Source organism: Ascidiella aspersa, chromosome 6 (assembly GCF_963924565.1).
Source record: "Ascidiella aspersa chromosome 6, kaAscAspe10.2, whole genome shotgun sequence".
In the NCBI taxonomy this organism is placed as follows: Eukaryota; Metazoa; Chordata; class Ascidiacea; order Phlebobranchia; family Ascidiidae; genus Ascidiella; species Ascidiella aspersa.
The window spans coordinates 25,005,034-25,032,097 of record NC_139452.1 but is presented as its reverse complement, the minus strand read 5'-3'; the positions used below and the strand labels follow the sequence as shown (position 1 = coordinate 25,032,097).

General features: G+C 34.2%; 1 protein-coding gene across 1 annotated transcript; it reads left to right on the top strand.

Annotated features, from left to right (window-relative positions):
• Positions 1 to 314: 314 nt before the first annotated feature.
• On the top strand, positions 315 to 27,064 carry LOC146140963 (general transcription and DNA repair factor IIH helicase/translocase subunit XPB-like). The gene is made up of 15 exons (XM_083391234.1): positions 315 to 403; positions 2,144 to 2,271; positions 2,720 to 2,928; positions 3,502 to 3,664; positions 4,455 to 4,589; positions 5,080 to 5,247; positions 5,705 to 5,866; positions 6,453 to 6,616; positions 6,953 to 7,154; positions 7,866 to 8,021; positions 9,471 to 9,659; positions 10,238 to 10,393; positions 21,011 to 21,247; positions 21,782 to 21,949; positions 26,811 to 27,064. Exons 2-15 carry the CDS (start codon positions 2,149 to 2,151, stop codon positions 26,931 to 26,933), a joined length of 2,355 nt encoding a protein of 784 aa, XP_083247360.1. The 5' UTR covers positions 315 to 403; positions 2,144 to 2,148; the 3' UTR covers positions 26,934 to 27,064.

Here is a 27,064-nt window from a genome sequence, read left to right as displayed (position 1 = left end):
AGTCGCATACGGGATTGTTAAAGGATAACCCAGGGGCGGCACAAAAATATGTAAATAACTTAAAAACAGTTTGATGAACTGTGAAGGATGACAAAAACTGCTGTTTACTTTTCTACAATGCAAAAAGTAAATTCATAAACATTCAAACAATTAGGTACACTCAGTTATTCTTCTGGGAAATACTGTGAATAAAATATGTCAAAAAATGTTTAAACAATACATAGAAACCTCATATAAGATTGCCATTTTTCTGCGCCTGGATTTTTAGAATAATAAATATGGGGGTTTCCCTTTCATAATTTCATGTGGGCTCGCAACAACAAAGTATTTAATTCAATTCATTGAGGAGGTGCCATTATTCTACCTACAATTCGACGAAGAAACCGACAAAGAAACTTGTTTGGTAGGTTTCTTTTTTATTCAATCGAAAATTTAGAAAATGTTAATCAAAAATATAGGTGCTGGGGCGGTTGTCTAGAATCCTATAACGAAGTGTTCGAATAAATGATTAAATCAACTCACTTTTTTATTAGGTAATGTTAATAGACAATTTAACCAGGGCAGTTTAAATGCACCTAGCTTGAAAACAAATCTTAAAACATCTGACATTCTCATGTTGTACTGGGTAATTTATAGCAAGTGCACACGAGATTATAAACTTTGAATATTGCATGGGGTGGCGCTGGATTACATAAGTTGTGGCCGTTAATGATAAGCACCTTTTCTCCTCTGCCAAAATAGGAGAATCCTACCACATTTTTCCAAGGGTTATAATTGCTAACATTATTTGGTTTAGTGCGAGTTAGCGTTAGGATTCGGTTGAGTCAATTAGCCTCTTAATATTATATTTGTTTCTTCCTTACAATTTATTTATTTCTTCCTTGCAATTTATTTATTTATTCCTTGCCAGTTGTGTTTTTGAGCAAATTTTGCGTGCTGAACGTATTTCGCAGCTGAGAATCCAATTCGCCTGCTTTTTCAACCTAAGTAAGGCGTTTTAAACCAACCAAACCTACACTCCAAATTAAATATTCATCCCGATTTTTGCATACTGTACCCTAGCAGGGTGTACTTTTGACATTGATGCGACCTGTCACCCTTATTTCTGCCCATTAAACCGCTAAAAGGGTTCAGGGACACAATTATTGTATTTGTTTTAAACTCCCAAGTTTGAATTATGTTCACCTTAGGTTGTAAAGTATAGCCCATCCGGCCCTAGCCACACTTATTTTTAAAAATTGACAGGAAATTTGTCAGCTAAGCAATCTTTGGTCATCAAATGAACAAAAGCTCAATAATGCTGGGAGTTTTCGGTTATAATTTATTTACAATCACTCAAATTTTAGATTTTGCTGATTGTTATTTTCTGCTGCTGACCCAGTCTGCATTTCATGGCATTTCAAGCCCAGAGGGTGTGCAATCAAAGTTTTATGCACACTTGGAATTTTGAAATATAGCACAATTCAACCCTTTGACTATGTGTCCACCATGGCTCAAAATGTTATGACTAGGGCAATTATTTTTTGACCTTAACAAAATTAAGAATTTTGACCTAAAAATTTGAACTTTTAAAAACTTTTGACCTATAAATATATTTTTTTGACAAAATTTTGCCCTTTTAGAAAGAAATTTAAACAACATATTGTTGTTTGAAGAACTGCATTAGTGTCTTGGCTTCGTCAACATCCAAGACAAACAAACAAACATACAAGACAGTGGATGATAGAAAAATGTTGTGTAAACAGTTAAAATCCAAAGTAAAAATTATTTCAAAAATTAACAAAGACCTAGTTATCGAAATAGGAAATGCGATAATTGCAAATCGCAAGCGAAAAAATACAACAAATACTGTTCAATACATTTTTTCAAATCATAGGTAAACAACTATATAATGCAAAAAATTTTGAGCTGAGCCTAATGTGGTAAACTAGGCCTGGTTAGTTAATTCTGCAAGATCAGGTATATCATATATTGCTGCAATGAATCCATAAAACAAATTGTCACTTAACAACAGTTTTGAAAAGCTGACTATAATTTTTGTTTTATTTTATAAACACGATTTATGTGCATTTTTAATCGATTGACTTAGTGTTAAATAAAAAAGTTAGTGTTAAATTTCTATTGTGTTTTCAATTTTTTTTAGCTAAAATGGGAAAGGGCAGAACAAAATGGAAATCTTCCTCAAAGCGAAAATATTCAGACAATGACTCTGACGATGATAACTTTTCCAAAAAGGAATCGACTGCTGTGCCAGCTGCTGCAAAACGACATGTAAATTCTATAGTTTTTTTTTGACAAATTGGATAAAATTCACAGCAAAAACCCAAAAGCATTTTTTTATAATTTTAATAATTCTAAGACATTACAAACAAACTATATTGTTACACAAAAATTTCCGTTTATGTATTATTTTAGTTTAAGCTATCATAACTAGACATTTTACCAAAAGTTTAACATTGAAACAATTGGTAATGTTTGATAAAGTTTGATGTACAGAATTAATCACTGAATAGGCAAATTTATGCACATGTTTTTATTTATTTTTACTATTATGGGCTTCTTATTTTGCTTTCTTGCAATATCACGCCTTGTTTTTAGTGCAATGATATATTTATTTGCCCCAACATAATACACAACCTAGTGCCTTTGATTTTGCATTTATTTATCAAATTTCAGTAAAATTTAAACTTTTTTAATTTAACATTCTTTGCTTGTTTAGATTGAAAAAGACACCGATACCACTGCTGTGGTTCGTGATCGTTTCGGTGCAAAAGACTATCGTTCTCAAATGAAAATGAAGGCCGACCACAAATCACGGCCGATTTACGTTGCACCGGACGGTCACATTTTTCTCGAATCTTTTTCCCCGGTTTACAAGCATGCCAGAGACTTTTTGATTGCAATATCTGAGCCTATTTGCAGACCAAGGTGATTTTAAAATATGTTCTAATTGTGACAATATGGTTGTCTGATACTATCAGATCAGGGGCAATAGCGAATGCTAAGTGAAATCATTGGTACTCTTCTTATACCATGGTGGTATTGATGCCAAACTAATAAAACATTTATACTCTTCGCCTCAAATATTGGCATATAGCACTAGAACTTTCTATAAACTTTGAAATTAACAAATATAAATTGAACTGCTTGTAGGTTGAGCTATTCTTAAATTCGTAATTGTTTTTTTTTTGTTTTGTTAATTTATGTTTGAAATGTTGTTACCCAGTTAAAATGTTGTTCACCCCAAAAAAATGTAAAACTTAATATATTGCTTTGGACAAAAAAATAGTACTACAGTAGTTTTATATACATGGCTATTTTCCATATATTGTACTACAAGTATTCAATGTTCACCCTGAAAAAGACAATTTGAATAGGTTGTCAAAATGTTGGTTAACCATGGCAATTACATTTACTAGAAGAGCTGTTTTTTAATTATTATGGCTATAAAGAACTTACGCTGCAATGGACAACAGTTTTCTTGTATTTTTTTGTTAACAGGTTTGTCCACGAGTTTCAGTTGACACCTTATTCTCTCTATGCTGCCGTCAGTGTCGGACTAGAAACCAGTGACATCATTGAGTACCTTAGCAGACTCAGTAAAACCTCCATTCCAGAGGGAATCATACAATTCATTGAGCTTTGCACGCAAAGTTACGGAAAGGTATTTTAAAAAGCATAATTGTATTTTTTTGTATAATGACGAGCCTTAAAACTAAAGACGTTTAAGGCATTAAACCCAGCAAATCAATACTAACCAAGGTTTTGCCTGTTGTAAGTTTACTGAACACCACCTCTTTTTAAGCTTACCTCATGAAACAACTTTTATTGGTTGTGTCACTCATATTATGCAGAACACAATTGGTTGATCACTTTTTTTAGGATTTCTGCCTGAAATGTGATCAATTTTAACTTTCAAAATTAACAACACAAAACTATTTGAAGTAATAGTTTATTTACTACACAATTTATTTTTAAATGACAAATTAAAGTTTCTGTAAAACTGCCATAATAGGATCTGGCCTAGTAACTAACTTTGCAGAAAACAAGCAGGGTAATTTATATAGACTTAGCATATTAAAGAATTTCGCAAAAAATGTTAAATGTATTAACGCTACCTAATCTTTACATATGGTTTACCAACTTTGTTTTTCATCTTGCCAAAATCAGTATAACAAAATATTTCCATCAATGGTATTTACCTTTGCTAAAATTTCAAAGACAATACAAAAAAAAAACATCTGGACAACGTTCCTGTCACACTGTCGCTAAGAACATAAATACAACTGGGTAAAGGCAGTGAATATTCAACCCTTAATAAAAATGCCCCAAAAAAATTCTTTCCTGTGTCTAATGACAAAGAAAACTTCAGCCTAAACTTTTAAGTAGTGTCACGCTAATTTACTTTAATACATTTTTACCGTAAACCCGACCTCGCTGTGTTTTTGTTTTAGGTAAAGCTCGTTCTAAAGCATAATAAATACTTTGTGGAAAGCACTCATGCCGATGTAATCCACAAACTGCTACAAGATGACATAATTGCAACTTGCCAGAAAATCAATACTTCTGCTGATGGAGATGGTTTGGAGGTACAATGCAGCATTCTGCTCTTTAAACTTCTTATTTTGAACTATTTAAGCTGCCTGTTTTGAAAGTTAAAGCCTGGTTTGCCTTATAACGAATGGCAGAAATTTTATTATTACAATTATTTAGGTTGATTATGTTTTAAAGTTACTGTTCTTACAACTTAGAAATAGACAAAAAATGCAGAAATATAGCTTTTAATTTTATTGGCATTCACAAATGACATGATCACCAGCAGCGTTCTATAGTTAAACTGAAAAGTTGCAGCGGACCTTGATGAAAAAAAATTAGATAGTCTTATGACAAATATGAAATTTCAGATTTGGATTCGCAAACTATGATTATTAATTTATTATCAACTATTTTCATTCAATTTTTTTCCATTAAAAACTGACGAGTAACTTCTGGCAATATTCTGCAGAAAGATTAAAAATTGGGCACGTACACTTGAATTGGCCATTATGATACTAATACCTTACCTCTATCCTTTTTTAGGTTTCAACACTGATAGAAAAACAAGCACTGAAAGTAACGCAAGCTGCTGGAAGTGGAGATAAACCACCAGAGGGCGACGACAGCGAAGAAAAAGGTGTGCCGAAAGATATATTTGATTTCTATGAGAAAATGGACAAAGAAGATGAAAACAAAGATGAAGAGAAACAGGTTTGCAAATAATTTTCAGAAGTATTTTGTTAGTACACCAAAAGTCATTGCACGCTCGCGAAGTATTTTGTTAATATTATAATATGTGACCAACTTAAGAGCAATAAATTCTCTTGTTTAAGCCAACATATATCTTTATTAATAAAATGAAATGTGATTTTTTCTTTTTTCTTTTTTTCTTTAATTTAAAACAATTTTCTTAACTGAGTTTGGTACAGAACTGGCAAGTTTCCAATAGAAAAACTTAAAAAAAAAACAGAATCTTTGAATAAAAATACAAAATTGACTTTTTATTTTAAAGTTACTCTGCTGGTGCTGACAAGCCAGTCCTGTGTTTAGCATTAGGAATCTCCTCAAAAAGTTATGAAAAACTCCCATTTTGCAAATAATCTGTACCCTTTTCTCATTGTCAATTTGAACAACTGTGACCCAATCTTCACAATGCCTTTTTGTTTAGGTGATATCATTTGAAGTTCTTCAAGACCAAGTGGAAACATTGCAGAAGCGTTGCATTGACTTGGAGTATCCGCTACTGGCAGAGTACGACTTCCGCAATGACACTGTCAACCCTGATCTAAAAATTGACCTTAAGCCAATGACTGTTCTAAGGCCCTACCAGGTTGGTGGTTGAATTTGATGGCTTAGGCCAGTGATTCTCAACCTTTTGTGGCTCATGGCATGCCTCAAAAATAATAAATAGATTTTCAGCACCCGACTGGAATTCTCATTGAGTATTTTACTAAAATGTCACTATACATGGAACTGGAACAACACAATCAACTTAAAACATGTATGGAAATATAATTTGATATAATGGTCTCTAATGGTACACAAATAGTTGTTTTAAAAAGCTTACCAACTGAGCAAAATCCTCTTCCTAAAAAGTCCTAAATACCTCTTGGCACCCTTCAGCAATAGAAATAGCACACAAGGGTGTAAATAAAATTTAACAAAAGTTTGATGACTTCTTGTAAAATAACTGATCAACTGCAGTATCAAACCATATTCTAAATTTTCCTATATTGTTTTTTTTGAGTTAATGTTTTTACTGTAATTCATATGTAAACTTTTTTTACTGTAATTCATATGTAAAACTAGAAATATCCTAAAAACTTGCACTTTTTATCACAAACAATTTGTTAACAGTACAACAAAACAAAATTTGCACTTTTTACCACTTTTCCTAGAATTTGCCTTTTTATCAGGAAAAGAGTTTACGGAAGATGTTCGGAAACGGTCGCGCCCGATCTGGGGTGATTGTTTTGCCTTGTGGGGCGGGGAAGACCCTCGTAGGGGTGACAGCAGCTTGCACTGTTCGAAAGCGATGCATGGTCTTGTGCACGTCCGGGGTGGCAGTGGAGCAATGGAGGTACTTTTTTTGTTAAGATGCAAAAAATTAGGGTTTGTGTATGTTGCTTTATGAAAACTTTAAGTACACTAACTCTAACTATTTCTACACAACAATGCTAAATGTGTTTGATTTGTATTTTTGAGTTTTTAATTAATGTTTGGCTTATATAGCCATGTTAGGGTAAAATGACAAAATTTGTTATTAGTAAACAAAACTGTCTATAAATTGACAATTAAAGACGAGTAAATCCACATATGTAAAAAAAGCCATCTAAAATTTTTATTTATTTTAAAAAGTTCAGAGTTCAGTAAAGTAAGGACCTATACCCCTTAAAAAACAAATCTGCCCTTTTAGATCACAGTTTAAGATGTGGTCTACCGCTGACGACAGCATGATCTGTCGCTTCACCTCGGACGCCAAAGACCGGCCACAAGGGTGCAGCATAGCGATCAGCACTTACTCAATGATGGGGCACACTATGAAGAGAGCTTACGAATCGGAGAAAGTCATGGAATGGATTCGCAGCCAGGAATGGGGCCTCATTGTTCTTGATGAGGTGACTAGATAAGTGTTTGGGAAATATTCCCTCAAAAATGCCCTACCCTCAAAAATATCCTAGCTTTAATTTATGTATATATATCCATTTTTTCTATTCATGAACTAAATTCTATCAATCAAATGACAGGAAAATTTGTTTAATGTTTGTTTTAAATAAAACTAAGGAAAAAAAATCCAGCAGTCTACATAAGTTGTCTTCCTTTTACTGAATAGTAAACTCAGTTTGCTTGCTGCTCTGACACCTTTGATGTGTTAAGACATCAATAAGAACCAAGTTTTCTCAAAATGCGGTACGCCAACCCTGGTGGTCCTTATAAGGGTTTAATTGGTCCACACAACAGCTTTTATTTTATGGGCTGATAAATTATACCAGTAGGTAGGGAGAATATTTTTTTATTTATTTTTTAATAATCAATTTTTTGACCGCTTGTGCCCGGTAACCATAGTTAGTATGATTACTCAACTGAGTGACAGAATAATTATTGTACTGTTAAATTTTAAATTTCGCTCTTTAAGACAATAAAAGGTTTCACTAATATCTGACAAAGCATAAGGGGTCAACAAAGGTAAAGTGTTTGTGAACCACTGCTATAAACTGAAAAATACACAGAAATAAAATAAGTTTTACCTGTATGTATTCTAAAATGTCGGATAATATTTATGTTGCAGCTTATTTAACATCCTGCCTTTTATCTTAATTAATCTTCAGGTCCATACCATTCCGGCAAAGCAGTTTCGTAGAGTCTTGACTGTAGTACAATCCCACTGCAAGCTTGGATTGACTGCCACCCTAGTACGGGAAGACGACAAAATATCCGACCTAAACTTCCTGATCGGCCCAAAGCTCTATGAGGCAAACTGGATGGTAATCTTTCTTCCTATTTTTTGAAATTATTCTAATTTATTTGATTGTTTACTATTTCCCAGTATTGTAATGACTTAAGCCAGTGTTCTCAACCGGGGTGCCGTTTCTAATGCTTAAGGGTGCCAAAAGATATTTGAGACTCTTTAAGAATCTGATTTTTTCTTAACTCTCACACAAGATTAGAGTGAAATGAATCCGATTAAAACTTCCTATGTTGTGCAGAGTTGGTGTGTGTTGTTCCAGTTCGGCTTATTGTGGCATTCTAGTAATTTACCTACCGAAAAATCTTGTAGGGGTGCCGCCGTGCCAAAATCTATTTAATATTTCTAATGCGTGCAGTAAGCCATAAAGGTTAAGAACCACTGACCTAAGCCAATGAATTGATTTAAGTTACTCTTTTTGTGACTTGACATGAAATGACTTAACCTGACTTGAGTGTTTGAGGCAACAATAAGGCAACATGACTTGACTTGACTTATTTCAATTGGATAAATGGCTTGACTGGAACTTAAGTCATTTATGCAAATGGCTTGAATTAAATTTAGTGAATACATTTCAGTAAAATCGATTCAGTAAAAGTTATTTACAACTAGTTTGCTATTTGTTTTGTATTTTAAGTTCGCTTTGTGAAATATTGCTTAAAATGGAACGTGTTAATAATTTTGTAAGTTAAATATTTATTTTGGTTGCCAATGATGTGACCTGGATTCAAAATGATGTGACCAGGACTTGTTATGGCTATGACTTCGGCATAACCTGTTCTTTTTTTAAATGCGTTGACTTGCTTGACCTTAAGTTTTTTGTAAATTACTCGAATTCAGTTATTTAATCAAGACTTGTTTATAACTAGGCTTTGTTCTATTTTAAACGAGTTAAAATGAAGTAATCTTATTTTTTTTGTTTAACTCTAGGAACAATGGTTTATGTTAAACCCGTCAAAATTTGCTACCTTGAAAAGAAAAATTTCTGTGAAAGTAAAAGTAATTAAATATCGTCCATTAGTAATATAATTTCGATCTGCTTGTTAAAGTCCTTTTAAATTGTATTAACATGGCTTGTGGAAATTATATTCGAGGTTTTTTACATATTTGTAGTGGAGCTGATCGTTGAACTTTGGGTGCTCTTTCGTTTTAAAACATAGAAAGTAACACAAAAAAACAAAACAATAAATTAAAAGGTATGGTCTACAAATACAGCAACGCACATCATTTGGGTTAGGGTGCGGGTTAGCGTTTGGGTTTGGGTTGATCAAGCAATATTAATAATAATAAATATCACAATACTTGACCAATTCACACCCAAACGCTAACCCGCACCCAAATATTGTCCGTAAAGCATAATTTGGAGACGGTACCCTTGTATTTTGTATTTTTTTTGTGTGTATTATATTGAAAGAGCCCTGAACTTTGTTCCATTTTAACACATTTTTTAACCAAATTGTGAGTACAGGAGTTGCAGGACGGGGGATTCATTGCCAGGGTCCAGTGTGCTGAAGTGTGGTGCCCAATGACGCCAGAGTTTTATCGCGAATACCTTGCGATTAAGTCACGCAAGCGGATGCTCCTGTACGTCATGAACCCCAACAAGTTCCGCGCTTGTCAGTATCTTGTACGTTTTCACGAACGAAGAAACGACAAGGTACCTTGGGCTTTCGTTGGTTTAAATTTTCAAGATTCACTTGCTTTCTGATATTTGTTTGGTTTGTCAGAATGTCAAACCCCATACAGAAGTAGGTATCATTTTGATCGTTTCGGATAACTCTTTATTTATTTTAAACATAGTGAGATGGCACTGATTCTTAGTATTTGTATACTGCTGAGGCAGGCGGCAGAAAAAATATATACTTAGAAATCAGTGGCTTCTCACTATGTTGAAAATGAGTAATGAGTTATTCGAAACGTTCAAAATGCTACATGCTTCTGTATTTCGCTTTGACATTCTTACTACGTGTTACTACAACCTTCAACCATTATGCTGCAATGTTTAGTTTCTTTTCACTGTGCTGTACGGATAGACAGCTTGAAATATTTGAACAAATAAGGAATAAACAACTTAGCTTTAAAGTGACTGTTTCAAATGAGGAAAACAACTTTAAAATTATAATAGCATTAAGCTATTCGTTAAACCAACTCTGAAGAAGTCCTTGTATTATATTCATTAGTACAGCATTATAAGCTTTCACTTTTATAAGTTGTAATATTTGCTCCCATTTTTAGATTGTTGTTTTTTCTGACAACGTGTTTGCCCTGAAAGAGTATGCGATCAGAATGGGCAAACCATACATCTATGGGCCAACCAGTCAAGGTGAAAGACTCCATATTTTGCAAAACTTCATTCACAACCCAAAGGTCAACACAATATTTATTTCCAAGGTAAGTCTATGTTTATTTTATAGGTTAACAGACCTATTTATAATTTGATGTAAAATAAAAACTAATATTTTTACCTCATTATTTATGATTACATGGTGATTGTGTTACTGTGGAACATGTTATTTGTTTTTGGTAGTGTTGTAGCAAAAAGCACCGATTTTGCTTTGGAAAGACTCCGCTTAAAAGTTACCTAGGAATAAACAGGGTTTTAATAATTACAGTTTGAGTTTTTTCCACTATGCAAAAAATATCAAAGGTGTACCTTATTTTCTGGTATAAATTGAGTGTTTTATAATTGAATTCTCAAAACATTATCAATTAATAAGTAAAACTAACAGCATGAAACAAAGTTATAATGCTTTTATTACAAAAAACGATACATTATCGCAAGCTCTTTGCAACACTGTTTAGCCGTTCGGTAGTGGGCTGTCTGTCATAAATAAATACTAGTTAGAAAAAATAAGACAAAAACAACAAATCCATTAACCAACATCACAACAACGACTCTTTTTCAAGAAAACTATTAATTTTGTTGAAAAAATCTAAGTTATGATTTGAATTAGTTTCGTCGTTCATTTCAAATTCGAGACTAGATGGCAATAGTTCAGGCACGTTGTGATACTGCCTTGAATCATCAGGAGAAAAAGAAAAGATTGTTTCTGAAATAAGTGGCGAGTTCAGGGGTACGTATCCCTGTGTTTCTGTTCGCGCATTATGACCTTCCTCTTCTGGTAAAATGTCAAATTCAAAAGCTTGCTCTTCTGTGGTGCTGGTATCATTTGTCGACCCCCTTCGTATCCCACTGGTCTCGGGAGCCTCTACATAGTCATCGAGAAAGTCGCTGTGATTATTCCGTTCACCTTGCGTTGAACCTGCTGTTTCGCTGCAAGATGCTTCGTTTCCAGAATCCCCAAAGTCGTCTGAAAACTTTGGCGCCTTGCTTATTCCCTTTTTCTTGCTCAAGTGTATATCCACTGTCGTGTTTTTGCTCCACTGCACAAAAGGCTCGTAGACTTCTTTTTCAGTCAAGGATAGTCGTTTTGGTTCGATCATGCTGCTGTATTGCTCATTACATTGCGTCTCGAGGCTGGATAGCACTTGATCGGAAATAACTGGTTTTGGTGCTTTTTTCCAAATTTTTCTGCAAAAAAAACGGATTTAGTTACCCTGTGAAAAAAAGGTAGCAACTGCTTAACAAGCAAATTATGTTGAATCATAAGAACATGTACAAAATACTCAGAATTTTCTTTTGAATAACAGAATCTGCCTGAATACGAATGGTGAAAACAAACGATTCTTTTTACACATCGATGATAAAGATTAGACTAGTTTATAAAGATTAAACTGAAGATTAAACTAATTCAATGAGTGTATATACACTTTATTTTTTGTTGCGATGCAATCAATATAATTAGGAAGTAATTTAACCTAATTCTCAATTACCTTCGAAAGATGTAGACTAGTAATATACCCGTCATTAGAAACAATAAAACCACCGACACGCACAAAATGATTGCTGCGGCATGACCTAAAAAAAGGTTGGTCTATTTTTTTCAATTTAAAGTGTATATTATAAAGATTTTTATTCTTACTCGGAGCAGCTTCTATCGGAATAGGGTCTGACCATGTTGAGCATAAAGTATCATGACCTGTAAAACATTGGTATTTTTCAGTTTTAGATTTTTTGACATAATTTTTACTACCAAAAAAAAATAACCACCTTTACCCTTTGTCTGTTTTAGTCAGGCACTTCCAACCTTTCATTTTATCGTTCAAATACCAAGTTTAATCACACAAAGTTACAAATAAAACCCATTAGCCAAACAATAGTGTTAAGTTAAACAAAGTTCAAAACTTTTGGAATTTTATGAATGCCATACTACATAAATCAAAGAAATGTTACATGTTTTGGGCCATCTTTAAGTACTCTAATGAAAAGTTAAGACTTACTTGTACAAGCTCTTATTTGCAGTACACTGTCATCAGGAAGCTTAAGAGTGGCATTTAGTTGATTCGGTGAAATGCTGCAAATCGCAGTACCACCCATTGTTTCACATATTTCGCTTTCCAATGTGTGGGCTCTGAACATAATTTTATCACTTTGGAATAAATATCAATTGTTAACGATTTTCCATAATATATCATTTTGCTAAATATAGCCAGGCAAAGCCCTGGAAAAATTGTAGGTTAAACTTTTACTGAAAATTCAAATAGTCATGAAAGTCTCCTATGTTTGACTAATCTTTTTGTACTGTTCGCTAACATTAGTTCATCTCATTAAACACCCAGCCATCACTTTACTTTTCAAGCTATGTTTGTTTTGATTTCAGTTTATTTTAATTATCACCAAAAACAATTGACTGCAGCTCTTTTGATTGATTACAAATGACACAAATAAAGTTAAACAATCCATTTTGTATATATATTTACAAAAATCAATTTATTTTAAATCAGTAAATAAAGTTTGGTGACGATTTGACTGGTTGTTGTACTTTTTTCTTTTAAAAGCAAATTGCTTAATGTCCATTTTTCTTGAAAGATTTAAAATGTTGCACCAATAAAATGTTTTACCAGTTCACTAAAACTTACTTTCTGGTATTTACTTGCAATTGATAACTTGAAATTATTCCATTTTGTTGAATTGGTGGCTGCCATTGAATATTGTACTTTCCATTTTTGTTTTTTTGCACAAGTATGTCTTGCGGAGGATTTACAGGTGCTGTAATAAATAAAATAATTATTAGTTTTAAATTTTGTTTTCAATACCATTTGTTTTATCAAAATGGCATACTGCTTTTTTAGTATGTCGGGTACCGGAAAGACCAATACCAAAATAAGTTAGCCTAATCAGAAATGGAGTGAAAGCAAGGCCAGGATAGACAGCTAGCCTTTTAGTAAGGTATATACAAATACAGATATCAATTCCACTGCTAATCTGATTTTTAAAATCACGATTTAAAAGATAATGATGCTTGTCAACCATTTATTGTTTTATATGGAATAGGTTTTATTCTTTTAATTCATTTAACCACCATTACACTTTTTAGCCTATCTTTCAATTTTGCAAAACATTCATTAACTAATATGTGATTATGTTTTGCCAGATATCTTTATGACTCACTTGATTTTGTTAAGTTGTTGTTTGATATATTAAAGTTTAACTAACCTGACTGATGTGTAGTGATGTTAAATACACCGGAATAGGGACCTTTTCTCTTTTCATACTCGACTGCTAGTTTCAAATGGTACATAGAAAATGGAACAAGATGATTCAAAGAAATCAGTCCTGATTTTGGTGCTAAAGCAATGGTATTACCTAAATAAAGCAAGTAAAACACTATTATTTCATGCCTTTGCAGATGACAGATTATTAATTTATATCAAAGGCGTAGAACTTTCAACATTCCAGAGCATTATTTTCTAACCGGTGAAAAGTTGCTTATTAATTATAAAATGTGAGCTCTTAATTAATAGCTTTTGCGCTGATGCATGTTATCACAGAAAAAAAAATTTATAACTCTTTATAGCGCCTTAAAGGAAGAAAAGTTTTCATTAAAATGGGCAAAAAAAATTTAAATTTAGGTATAATTAAAAAGTATATAGTTTTGCGGTACTATGGCCTCCTGCCGATATAGTAAATCAGTAAAGTTTTACACACTTTTAATAAACTAACTGTACAGGAATTAATTTCTCATCTATTGATAATGTTTGCACACTCTGTACATCCACATTCAGCGCCTATAATTTATATAATATTTACTTTTCTCTAATTTTTAAAAAGAAATATTTATTGCTAGTTAAAGAAAGATAACTTTTCGTACTTTTATTGGAGTTTTGGAGCCAATATTCAACTAGAAAAGTACTGTAACATTCATCCGGGGCTTGTTTTGATGCAACTCTCATTGTGATGCTTGTTGCTGAGATATCTTCCATCTTGACATGTGGCTTTTGTAGAAGATGTTTTGTATCTGTAGTTAGATGTGTGTGTTTTATGGCATAGGCATAAAAATACCTTTTATTAGTGCAATTGTTTGTAAATCTTGGGAAACCAAAATGGTTTATAATTTTGATGTGAATACAAAGAAAGATAATGGCATTAGTTTCACACAACTTAGGTTTAGTCTTCTAAACTTTACCATTATTTGTTTAAAATGACAAATAAACAGATTTGTCATACTCAGTTAACAAATTTGTGTTGCTAAGTCAGTTTGCCTTTGATTTGTGTTATAAGTTAACTAGTACTCATATACCCAAAAATGCTAAATGTAAAACTTTACCTGAAAGGGTTGTGTGGACTTCTGTTATGCAGGACTCGGCTAGCACATCACCCCAGTATGCTTGAATGGTTATTTCATAGTGTGTACATTGCTAAAATGAAAACAAACAAAAAACATTTGCTGAAATAAAAAAAATAAAAATGCATCAGGTTGAAGCATATGAAGGGAAATCCATGAGAAATACTACTGCAAAACAGCTAGTTTAACTTGACCAGAACTGTAAAAAAAATATATTTATAGTTAGTGTTTTTACCAGCACATTTTAAAGAGGTATTTACTGTAAGGTTGTTGTATTTTAATGTTAACTAACAGTAATACGATTTTCATACCGCCATTCAATAAATTCCTAATTTTTTATGAATAAATATAAATATTAGGCTGTTTTTGACCCTTATCTGTTAGATCCTCGGACAACATATGTTATCTTTGCTTTGTAATGTTTAAACAACCCACTGTGACTTCGGTGAAGGTATGTGATGAAGTTCGAGGTGAAAGTATAGCAGTCAAGGTAGAAGTGTTTCTTCCAACCGGCCTGGCAACTATTTTCACATGCGTTGTGTAAACAGATGCTGATTTCCAAGTAGCATTAACCCACTCACTACCACTTGAACTGTTGCACGAATAGATTGCCTTCATTCTTTTATCTGTAGAAAAGAATAACCTTAATTGGTTTTAACTAAAAAATGCAATTAAACCTACAGAGTGACAGCGATAAATGAATAGATACGTATGCAGATTAAATCTTCTATTTGATAAATTTATTAATTGTCGTTGCCAACATATTTTAAACTTTGTCAGTTTTTGCCTGCTTTCTTCAGGTTGTTTTTACCTACATAGCTATTGTCAACAAGGTAACAAACATACAAGTCCAATGTGCACCTAAGCTTGAAGTTTTTATGACCATAAAACTGCCTCTGATGTTTGTGTTACGCTGAGGCAAGCAATGGGATTACATATCATTTTAAGGCCAATTTTGTGTTACCTGACAAACATTGTTAAAACAGTAATAAAGCTTACCTGCTCTGCAATTTAAATAATCAACTTCTTTGATAAGAATCTGTGAATTTCCTCCCTCATTAGATGCTTGAATAGACACATTGTATGTTGTATCCTGTCTCAAAATGCCCAAGCTTTCTTCAAAGTTTATTTGTTGTTGGTTTGTTTTGTATGTGGTCTTTGACCATTTTGTTTGGTTTGTGTTATCCAAAATGCTCACAGTGAAATTGTCAATAATTCCAGTTTTCTATAAATTTAAACATATCTTTTTTAACTTCTGTAAATGAACAACAACAACAAAACTTTTACAGTTTCTGATACCTAAGGTTTTTGGCAGACATATAGTGGCGATATGATAAGTGATAATGCAAAAGATATATTTAAACAAAATAGAAAGATATATTAAAACAAAAACAGTAATGAGTTTTAGGCAGCAACATTTTAATTAATGTGAATTATTTTTTTCTAATAAGTGGCTACCGACTGCAAAACACTTCAGTTATAATTGAGAATGCCAATGTCCGACTTGTTTACTTAAAGGCTAATGTCCCAATGATACGCTTGCTATTTGTTCAAGCAAATTATTGCCACCTGCCAGTGAATCATTGCCAAGAAGCTGCCTTCCTCTCTTTCCATGCAAAGCAAATTTATCTCAGAATCGTCAGTTGCTGTGACAGGAGCTGAAAAACGATATGCACCAGATCAGTATTTTAGTAAATTTTACTCATTAATATTATTCTTACAGCGGAATATGTATACGTATACATATATATATACGCAATACATATATATGTATATTGCAACTTGGTAAACACTAAACCTTGGCGCTTAAAAGGGACAGTACAAGCCCATTTTTTTACAACTTGTGCTTTTTTTACATATATTTTTTAATGTTTTAAATATTGATATTTAAATATCTTTGATTGTGCTGTTAACTAGGTTTTATTTTGATGCATCCTATAAAAATTGTTTTGTTAGCTAATAGATAATATTGCTTAGGGTAATGTTATCCACCTTTAGAGCAAAACGGTTGGAGGTTTTAGTTAGACATAGTAGGAACGTCAAAATGCATAAAGAACTAGGTTTGAATATCTCTTTAATTCCTTTTCAACATAGTAAGAAGGCACAGATTCTATGCGTATATATACTGCTGAGTACTAAGACAGACTGCAGAAAAAAAGCAAGCAAGGAGAAATTCACGATCTCCTCATGTACCTTCTCGTCACTACAGGAATGTAAACCAACACCTGCTAAGGTCACCTACACTTAGTTGCTGGCATACTCTATGGAATTTCCTTGTCTGTAAATATTTCATTTCTATTTGCTCAGCAAACCCCAAAGCAGTTCACCTTCTGGTCATTGCACCGATGCTGGGAAAATGGCATGTTTGGAAAGTATGTAGTGACCACATTGTGTTTGTGTTAGCATCGATGCCGGTTTGTTTATTAGGTACACATTTAATTTAACAGTATCTCGGATTGCTTTCACTTGTTACCCTTATTTTTTATGTGCCATTGAAATTGTCAGGGTTTTATAATGTTAAAAAACAAATTATTAAAAATCAAAATTTATAAAAAAAAGTTGCCTTTAAATAATCTCTGTTTAAGTTGCTATACAATGTATCCTGAGTTTTAAACATAAGCTTTGTAAAACCGTTGTGCAAATATTTTAAAATACCTCTTAAATATTGAACGTGAAGTGGTTCGCTCCATAGTTGCGAAATATCAGGTACCAGGTCTATGGTTGAGTAAATTGTGAAGTTGTACAAATGAGACTCTTGTGTAAAGATTAAAAATTGGCCACCACTTTTGCGACTGTCCACTGGTTGTTGTGTGATCTGAAAATAATTTATATCCTGTGTTTGTCGAAAGCAAATTGGGTTGAAAGCTGTTGAGTATATTTTTTTTACATTTTCCCATTATGTTGCGATTCTGTTTCACGGATAAGCAGCGCGTTTTTACACCAGTTTTGTTTTTTATAAACTCTTATTTTTGCCTCCCATGTAAAATGTTTGACTTACACCATTGCTTGAGGAATACAAAAGAACAAATTCGTGTTGGCTCCAGGAATGTTTTATGCAGTCGTGATCTGTTTTCAGTGTTAGTTGGAGAGTGTGTGAGTCCAACAGTTCAATATCTTTGATCCTCGGCTTAGTAGCGCGAACTGAAAAAAACGGACTTGTTATAGTTATTCCTTTCTCGTATCCGCGGGCCATAGTATTTTTTTTTCTTGCATGAAAATGTTCTGCCAGAATGTTTGTGCAACGAAAATAGCCACCAAAGATTTTGACAAAATATAAAAATAGGTTTTATCTTAACCTTTGTGACAAGGATCAAATCCCGCTCTAGCATCGCAGACTTTCTCTTCAGAATCCATGATGTTTACGCTCAAGGTCAGGTGTCTTGAAGTGGCAATAAAGCTGCATTCTGTGTTGTTTGACCATACTTGAGTTGCACAACGGCCAGAGGCAGAGCAATTAACTTCCGTTGAACTAAAATGTATAAAGTTTGTTGTTGCTGACCGGATTTGTCTAAATCTAAATCTGACTGTGACTTGATGAACTGTGTTATGTGAAAGATATCAAGATTCAATACAATTTTTTGTTAAAGAGTGCCACCTGATTTCCAGATGTATTGAGTTATGTCAAAGTATAACAATACTATAAAGACTACAAGTAACAAACAGAGAATATTTTTTTTCTGATTTATAGAAATATCCATGTACTTTCTAAAATAGTTTGCCTAATCCTAAAAAAAAACAAATAAAACCCAATACCAACCAGTAATTGTGAAGGGAATCGCTTTTTCTTACAAATGCTGTTTGCTGATGCGCTGCATACTGAGACGGCGTGTCCCAGTGACAATGAATGTAGGAGTTGCCATTTCGATTTCCCCAGCATTTTGATGTGAAAGTACACGATGACCAACAGTATAAATCGAACGGCTGTCCACAACCTGTAGCAGTGTGAATTGGTGGAACTAAAATGCAAAATTGTTGTTTAAAAAATTAAGAAGTTTAAAGCAGTTAATTCTGAAGGCAAAGAAATTGCTCCAAAACATTGGACAGCTAAACCAAAAATTGTTTAGACTAAATTTTGACTATTTATTTTTTATTCTAATTGAAATAGCTTATTTACTGCTTGTACGATTAATTAGTTCAAAGTACAACTAATTATGTACCTTATAATTTAAAAAAAAATTGAACAATTTTACCTTATCCAAATATTTTGACAGAATTTTAAAATACTGCTTACCTGCAAACGACCAGTCATGTATTGGAATGTCTCTACTATTTGATGCCTTGCAGCAGGCAAAACAGCACCCAAAAATGCCTAGTAGACCAATTAAAAAGCTACCAATCATTTGTCCCATGTGTATGGTAGCAACAGCCCCTGGCAGAGTAAAATAGGTTGATCACCTTGAACATTTAGTATATTCCACTTCAATGTTTTCATAGATTCATAAAATTGTAGAATGATGCATTAGCGAACAAAAAAGTTAATTACAATTTTATACAAAAGTATTGACAGACCAATATGAAATTAAACAAAAAGTATAACTCAATAATAAGACATCAAATTATTAAAAAAAACTTGTAATATTAGGAACATCACTCTATTGATGTGTGTTCTGCAAAATAGCTTAACCAACTCCTAATTTGCCAAATCTTGTCAAGTGGCACATCATTAAGGTGCCATTCTAGAACCAATGGTTATCATTACTAAAACCTACACAGACAAGATTCTCACAAGCTGCTGGTAAGTGCACACAAATTTGTTACTGTGTGTGCTTATAAGCTGTTATACTGAGGCCGGGGACTAATTCACCGCAAAAAGCAAACATGTCTTGTTAGTCATATAATACCATTTTCAAAGGATTAATGATTAACGGTAGAATCCCAAGCCTGAAGAACCACAACAAGATTGCCCTATTTACCAGAATTTAGTTTTTCTCTATTCCAAGTAAAACATTATTTCTATGGATGTTAAGATCACAATTTGTCTACATTTATTTCCTGCTTACCATTGATTTGTATTGTTACATGTCAAAGTAACAATACCTGACTTTTTATGTAGCTGACTGTTCTTTGCACTTTTGTAATATATTAATCATTCTCCAGTACAAGCTACATAACCGCATACCTTCCCATCTGTTTGTTTGACTTTAATGGGGCCAGGTACACCAGCCATATTCTCAGCCAAGCTTTGATTCCTTGATTTAATTTCAGGTCTTTCTGTGCGAATGTTTGTGTGTTGTTTTGCTAAAATTTACAAAATACACATTGTATCCTTATTTCAAATAGACTTTAATGGTTGGGAACAAATGTATTTGTATATTAAATGTTCCAATGAATGTATATGATGCCAAAAAATTTGTTAACAAAAAATAAATTAGTAATAAAAAGATGGTGACACTCAGCATTAAAATTTTACTTATATATTCTATTAAACTAGTGTTGCTCAAACTGTGTGTCACTGCTAACCAGTGTACCTAGTTTCTTAAGCGTACCACCAAACTTAGGATTTTGAAAAAAAACTATCGCGTTGCAAATAATAATGCAATTTTGAAGACTTGAATTCATATTGTCCATTAGTAAATTGATTATAGTATCATATTACAAATTGTCTTGACTATATTAAAGGTGATTGTCAAGCTATGATATCATTGATTAACTTAACGATACCTGTTAAACTAATAAATAAATTAGCACTACATACAATAGACAATATTATATACCAGAACCAAATTGATAATCTCTTATAAAGATTTTTTTATGTTTTAATGAAACGTTAAAGACCTCCTTAGTGATTAGCCTTTTTTCTGTTTGTGCCTCATAGTTCTTGCCAAAAATATGTTTTTTTGCTTGGAAATTGCCCTTTAAAGACAAGCTTCAAAACCTACAATGGCTCTTCCATGTGCTAATTTATCACTGAATTTATAGATAAATAAGGTTAGCATTGTATAGCACGAAATGGGATGTTCAACCAAATCTTAATGTGGAAGTGGGCATGCGCAGTACCAAATTTCGACACTGACAAGGCAGCAAACTGTGTTGTAAAAGCATAATAGCATATTGAAAATTTTCAAACCTTGTATTGTGGGTGGTTAAATCATATGACACCCCTATTATTGGATTGCTGAATACTTCCCGTATTTAGTTTTGTAAATGGGTGAAAATGTTGGCTGTAGAGTCAGAGCCAAACAATGGGACTCAATGAAATTTAGCTGGATTGGTCTCGGGTTCATTTTTTCAGCCAGATTCGGACTCTGGTTAATATTTTTGGCCGGAGTCGGACTCCGCAACCCTGGTTTATATATTAACATAGTGATGTTGTTAATAATAGGTTGGCGACAACTCCATCGATCTTCCGGAAGCGAACGTTCTCATCCAGGTTTCATCGCACGGTGGCTCCCGGCGCCAGGAGGCGCAGCGTCTTGGCAGAATCCTGAGAGCGAAAAAAGGCTCTCTGGCGGAAGAATATAACGCCTTCTTTTACTCGCTTGTCTCCCAGGACACTGTTGAGGTTGCCTTTTCCACCAAACGCCAACGATTTCTGGTCAATCAGGGTTATTCATTTAAGGTAAACTGAATTGATTCATTTTTTTTTCTTGTTGTTTTTCTGGTTTACGTTTTTGGGCATGGTGGTTAAACCCAGATAAAAAAAATAAATATAAAAAAATTATATAAAGAAATACTTAATAAAAAAAGTTCATTTTATCCCTTCATCTGTCTTTTTCGGACAAAATACTCAAGTCAAGTCATTTTTTGTCTGATGTCTGAAAGACTTATGTCAAGTCATTTGTCGGAAAGACTTAAGTCAAGCCATTTGTCCGAAAGAGTCAAGTCAAGTCATTTGCCCAAAAGACTTAAGTCAAGTCATTTGTTCGAAATACTTGAGTCAAGTCATTTGTCCGAAAGACTCTTGAGTTTAGTCATATGTCAAAAAGACTTAAGTAAAGTCATTTTTCCGAAAGGCTTAAAGTCAAATAATTTGCCCAACAGACCTAAGTCAAGTCAAGTCATTTTTCTCAAATGACTAAAGTCAAGTCAAGTCATTTAAAACCAGTGAATTAAGTGCACTTAAGTCAATTCATTGTCATTACAACACTGCCAGGCAATCACGCGACTCGCCGGAATCGAAGATGAGGATCAGCTGGCGTTCGGGAGCAAGGAGGAGCAACATCAGCTCCTCCAGAAAGTCCTCGCAGCGAGCGACATCGACGCGGAAGAGGAGGTGGTTCCCGTTGACGGAAATTACCCGTCGTCGTCCGGCGGATCTCAGGTTTGCGTCGGTCTTTTCCGAAATATACTTAGACGTAGTAAGAACATCAACACCCATACAGAAGTAGATAACATTTTGAACCGTTCGAATATCTCTGAAGGGACAGGTTTCTGTGCCTATACTTGTAAGTTGTATGTAACCCGAAAGTAAACCCGAGAAAACTCACTGGTTGTAACAGGAAAAACACTTATCGAATCTGTCGGTCAATGATGCAAGCAAAGCATCATTTTTCAATATAAGATACACACACATACGTTTGTTAACAACTGTACATCTTTCATTGAATAATGATATGGTAGGTTCGAACCTCACCAGAGGCTAGTAGTTTTTCTAACCTGTCCTGCTTGCATTATTGATCAACAGAGTCGGTGAGTCTGCGATTGTTTTTGGTGTACTATTAAGAAGTAAGCCCTAATCGTTTTTAAAAAGCAGCTTCAGAAGGGCTAGATCACAGTTGTTAACTCACATATGTGTGTGCATCTTTCATTGAATACTTGAAACTTCAAAGCCTGTACAGAAGTAGTTATCACTTTGAACGTTTCGAAGAGTACTGTTATCCAAGGAAAAAAGCATCGGACATGTCTGGTCTAAACCGCACCGCAAATGTTCACTTAGTAACAATATCAAGCCATAAACAGTTATTCGTAACCTTCAAAGTGATACCTACTTCTGTATGAGCTTTGATATTTTTACTAAGACTCGATGCAACCTACAACCAGTATGCTCCAAACTAGCGATGTCCGGTAATATCGGATCTGAGCCGATACCCGATACGAAGTGGTAGTATACTCGTGCGATACTAGAGTGGTATCGGTGCCTATCCGATAAAAAAATAATTAGGAATTACAACCATGGTTTGCGAATTAACCCACAGTTTTCTACATTTGAAAGTTTGTGAGAAAATATCCAATTGAAAATAGAGGATAAATAGAATTCCTAACGCAAAAGCAAATTTCGGCCTATTACCCTGGAAGTTGTTACCGTTGAATTTTGCACTTAACCAATTTTGCTTGTTTGAGCATGGTGATGACGTCATTTTATATCGGATTGGATACTTTTTGCTGAAAGTATCTTCAGCGAAAAGGGAATGTCGGATACCAAAGGCCTATAGGTCTACTAATATTTCGCATTTAATCTACAGTATAGCTGTAGTGATTGATGACTAACCTACTGAAGTAGCTTAATCCAATCATTAAATCAAACCCTTTATCTTGTGTCATTGTGACTCGTAAACGCGATTACAAGATTCAACAATTGGTGGGTTGTGCTTCACAATATCGATAGTCTTATATTTGATTTTTTATTCTCCGGTCAACGGAATAGGTTAAAGTAAAAATATCAAAATTGAGTTAGGTCTGTTAAAATTTTGCGAAATTAAATTAGCTCGGAATTAACCAATTCTGTTAAACAAGGAATAAACTATACCACAAGTAAAAAGCGCAACAATAATTCTACTGCCGAAAAACAGCGCGATTGCTTTGTAGCAGGATTATAAAACTACACCGAAAAGCCATCGCAGACTCGCCGAATCTGTCGATCTATGATGCAAGCAGAGCAAGCCAGAAAAACAACTGGCCTGCAGTGAGGTTCGAACTCACGACCTCCGGTCAAGCCGGGACCGTCGCTCTACCAACTGAGCTATGCAGGCTCAGAGAGGAGCGAGTCGAGAAACAACCATGCGCCAATACTTGCACATTTTGTTAGTACAAGCAACTTCACACAAGCAACTTCACACTATTAAACACATATGTTTGTGTGTGTCTTTCATTGATTGATACGGACTGATGATCCCCCAGTGTGAAGTTGCTTGTACTAACAAAATGTGCAAGTATTGGCGCATGGTTGTTTCTCGACTCGCTCCTCTCTGAGCCTGCATAGCTCAGTTGGTAGAGCGACGGTCCCGGCTTGACCGGAGGTCGTGAGTTCGAACCTCACTGCAGGCCAGTTGTTTTTCTGGCTTGCTCTGCTTGCATCATAGATCGACAGATTCGGCGAGTCTGCGATGGCTTTTCGGTGTACTATTGATACGGAAGCCGTAATCGTTGGTCATAAAGCAACTTCCGAGGGGCTAGATCACAGATGTTATTAAACACATATGTTTGTGTGTGTCTTTCATTGATTATAAAACTACATTGGAGCATAATGTTCGAGATTGTAATAAGACGTAGTAAGAATATCAAAGCCTATACAGAAGTAGGTAATAAATCAAAAACAGAGCTTCTCAAGCTGGGCGTCGTTTTAGTTTCAAGGGCGTCGCACAATGATTTTGTTTCGTATCTAAACCTAATTGTGGTAATAAAATGCTGGCAAATATATTATTACCACCTGACATGTGCATTTCTAAATCTTTGGTACGAAAAAAATACTGCGATTGAGTTTGATGTAAGTCAGGGGTTCTTAAACTTTTTTTACTGCGGACCCCTAAAAATTTTTTTTGCTTCGCTCGGACCAGTGAAGGCAAAAAAAAAATTAGTGATGACGTCATAATACAAACAGACTTCAGAAATTTGCTGTTTCCGGTCCAAAAATGTGAAATGAAACAAAGTCTAAGTATATTCAGTGCAAAAACGTTTTATTTTTAACACTAGCCTACTCTTTTCTTTGAAAAATAGATTGCTTGAATTTACACTTATAGTTTAGGCCTTCATTGACCCCCTAAAACTAGTTCACGTACCCCCAAGGGTCCATGGACCCCAGTTTAAGAAACCCTGGTTTAAGTTAACAAGCAAGTCAATAAATAGCAAAGCCCAATACAGGAGTAGGTATCATTTTGAACGTTTCGAATAAACTTTTTCATAAAATCAAAATGATACGAATTATAAAACGTTCAAAATGTTACGAATTCTGTATGGGCTTCGATATTCTTACCACCTAAAATTTGGTGTTTTGTTTTTTTCTTAGCGCTTACTGCTTTGCGTGGCCGCTTAACCGCACACCACAGCTTGTACGAGTCCTGTGGTGCACGGTAAGGTCATGGTAAACACACAGTGAGTCGGTTATGTAAGCCGAACGTTTGCTGGTCTCGCAATCAACATGTGGTCGCGCTCCCAGACAAACCTTCGAAGGAAAACGCGACGTTTGTAAAGTGCAAGGCATTTGTGGTTAACCAAACGGACCACAACACAGGGCTTTTTCTTTTTGCCGATCAAATTGCAATTTTTGGAAAATCGAAAGCCATAAACTTTGGGAGCATAATGGTTGGAAGTTGTAGTAAGACGTAGTAAGAATATCAAAGCCCATACAGAAGTAGGTATTATTTTAAACGTTTTAAGACTATTTTGAAAATGGATAAATAGTTATCCAAAGCGTTCAAAACGATAGCTATATAGTTTTGGGTTTTGATATTCTTACTACCTTAAACCATTAAGGACAGAGAAATTATTATCAACCAACTAAATACAGACCTGTTAAAACGCCGGGATATTTAAAAAAATTGTAGTTTTACTTTTTATGGCAGTTTATGTTTTTGTTCTATTTTTTAGGCTAGGCGAATAGTCACATGAGTGTGAATATATATTTTGCGTCATTGGAATTTTTTTAGGTTTAAACAAAACAAAATAAACGACTAATCTTATGCCACATACGAAAAGTCATGGTCCACTACAGAAGAAATCCAGACGTTTTCAATCGCGTTTTTACGCGCTTTTATTTATCATTTCTATCGATGTCGTTTAAGGTATTAACGTATTTTTCGTTGCTACAAATTCAAAAAACACACAACAAAGACCTACAAGGCAACAATACCCAAAACAGAACAATCTATAATACCATAGTATTAAGACCAACGACATAATAAAGCCAATTACGCAGTTATGAGACCTAAACCAGGCTGAAAGTCCTAAATTCATCGAAATGGCGAGGAGGGTATTGGACGATCGGGAATGCGTAAGCTCGTTGTTGTCAAAATTAATTAACAATTGTAATAACGTTTCCCGGTATTTTTGAGAAACAGGAAGATATTTGAGTGAGGCAGAACATTAGCGCTATAGGGTCGAAAACAAAGTAACACTCAGGCAAATTGAATAAAATCTCAAAAGGTCGAAAGCGCGGCAAAGTTTGTCCAAATAGTGCTCGGTAAACTTGCCTACAGACTAATTGAACATTAGATTAGAAGTAAAATTAAAGGAGTTAAGTTTTTCCAAATTAGATTAAAATTAAGTCATTAGATTTTTCTCAAATTAAATTAGAAATTAACGAATTTCGTGAAACAACAAATTTCAACTATAATAACATTACAATTTTTATACGTTTTAGCATAGCTTATGCTCTTTACAATGTACAAACAAGCAACAAGTCGTCCCGACAAAAGATCTTTATTTCCATTTTCTTTGTTTAGGCGCTAAGTAACAAAAAAATGTCGCTGGACAAATTAGCCATAGTGGTAAAATCCGAGTTAGATTAGACCTAGAATTACATAACACAAGCAATTCACAATTAGATTATATATTAAGAATTTGCCGTTTTTAGCTCTAATTCATTAAATTAGAAAAATAGAATTATCTAGTTGTCCAAGTCTGCTTGCCTTTTACTTCTTCAAGACATAGGGTATAGGCGTAGCCAGGGGCATGCCACACCTTCAGTTGTCATGCACTGTTACGTCATAAACAATGTAGTTATTATTACGTTTGCTATGCTTAATAATGTAGTTTTACTAGTCATTTTGTTTTTGCTCTTTAAATGTTTTTCAGTCAGTCAGTTTCTGCTCAAAACGGGTTGCTAGCATATTTATTTGTGTTCGATGGACAGCTCATACAATAGCAAAAGCTAAACAAAAAAAAGCTAAAAAAAAATTTCGGATTTTTTTTTTACGCTACTGCTTCAAGGTGAACCAGCGTTGATTAATTGTTTCATCTCAACGCAGTCGTATCGACGCAAGGGCGCCATGAGTTCGATGTCGGGGGCCGACGACGCCGTCTACATGGAATACTCCAAGAACAAGTCCAGACGTCTCGCCCACCACGACCTCTTCAAGCGCTTCAGATGAACTTCGGAAAAGCGCACCGACGTTTCGTGATGCTGTGCGTGTTTTTCGGTTGCTGTGCAGCAGGCAACCAGTTTGTGCATCTTCGCGGAAAAACCATTTCCGCGTGAAAAGTTACGATTGGTGAAAATTCG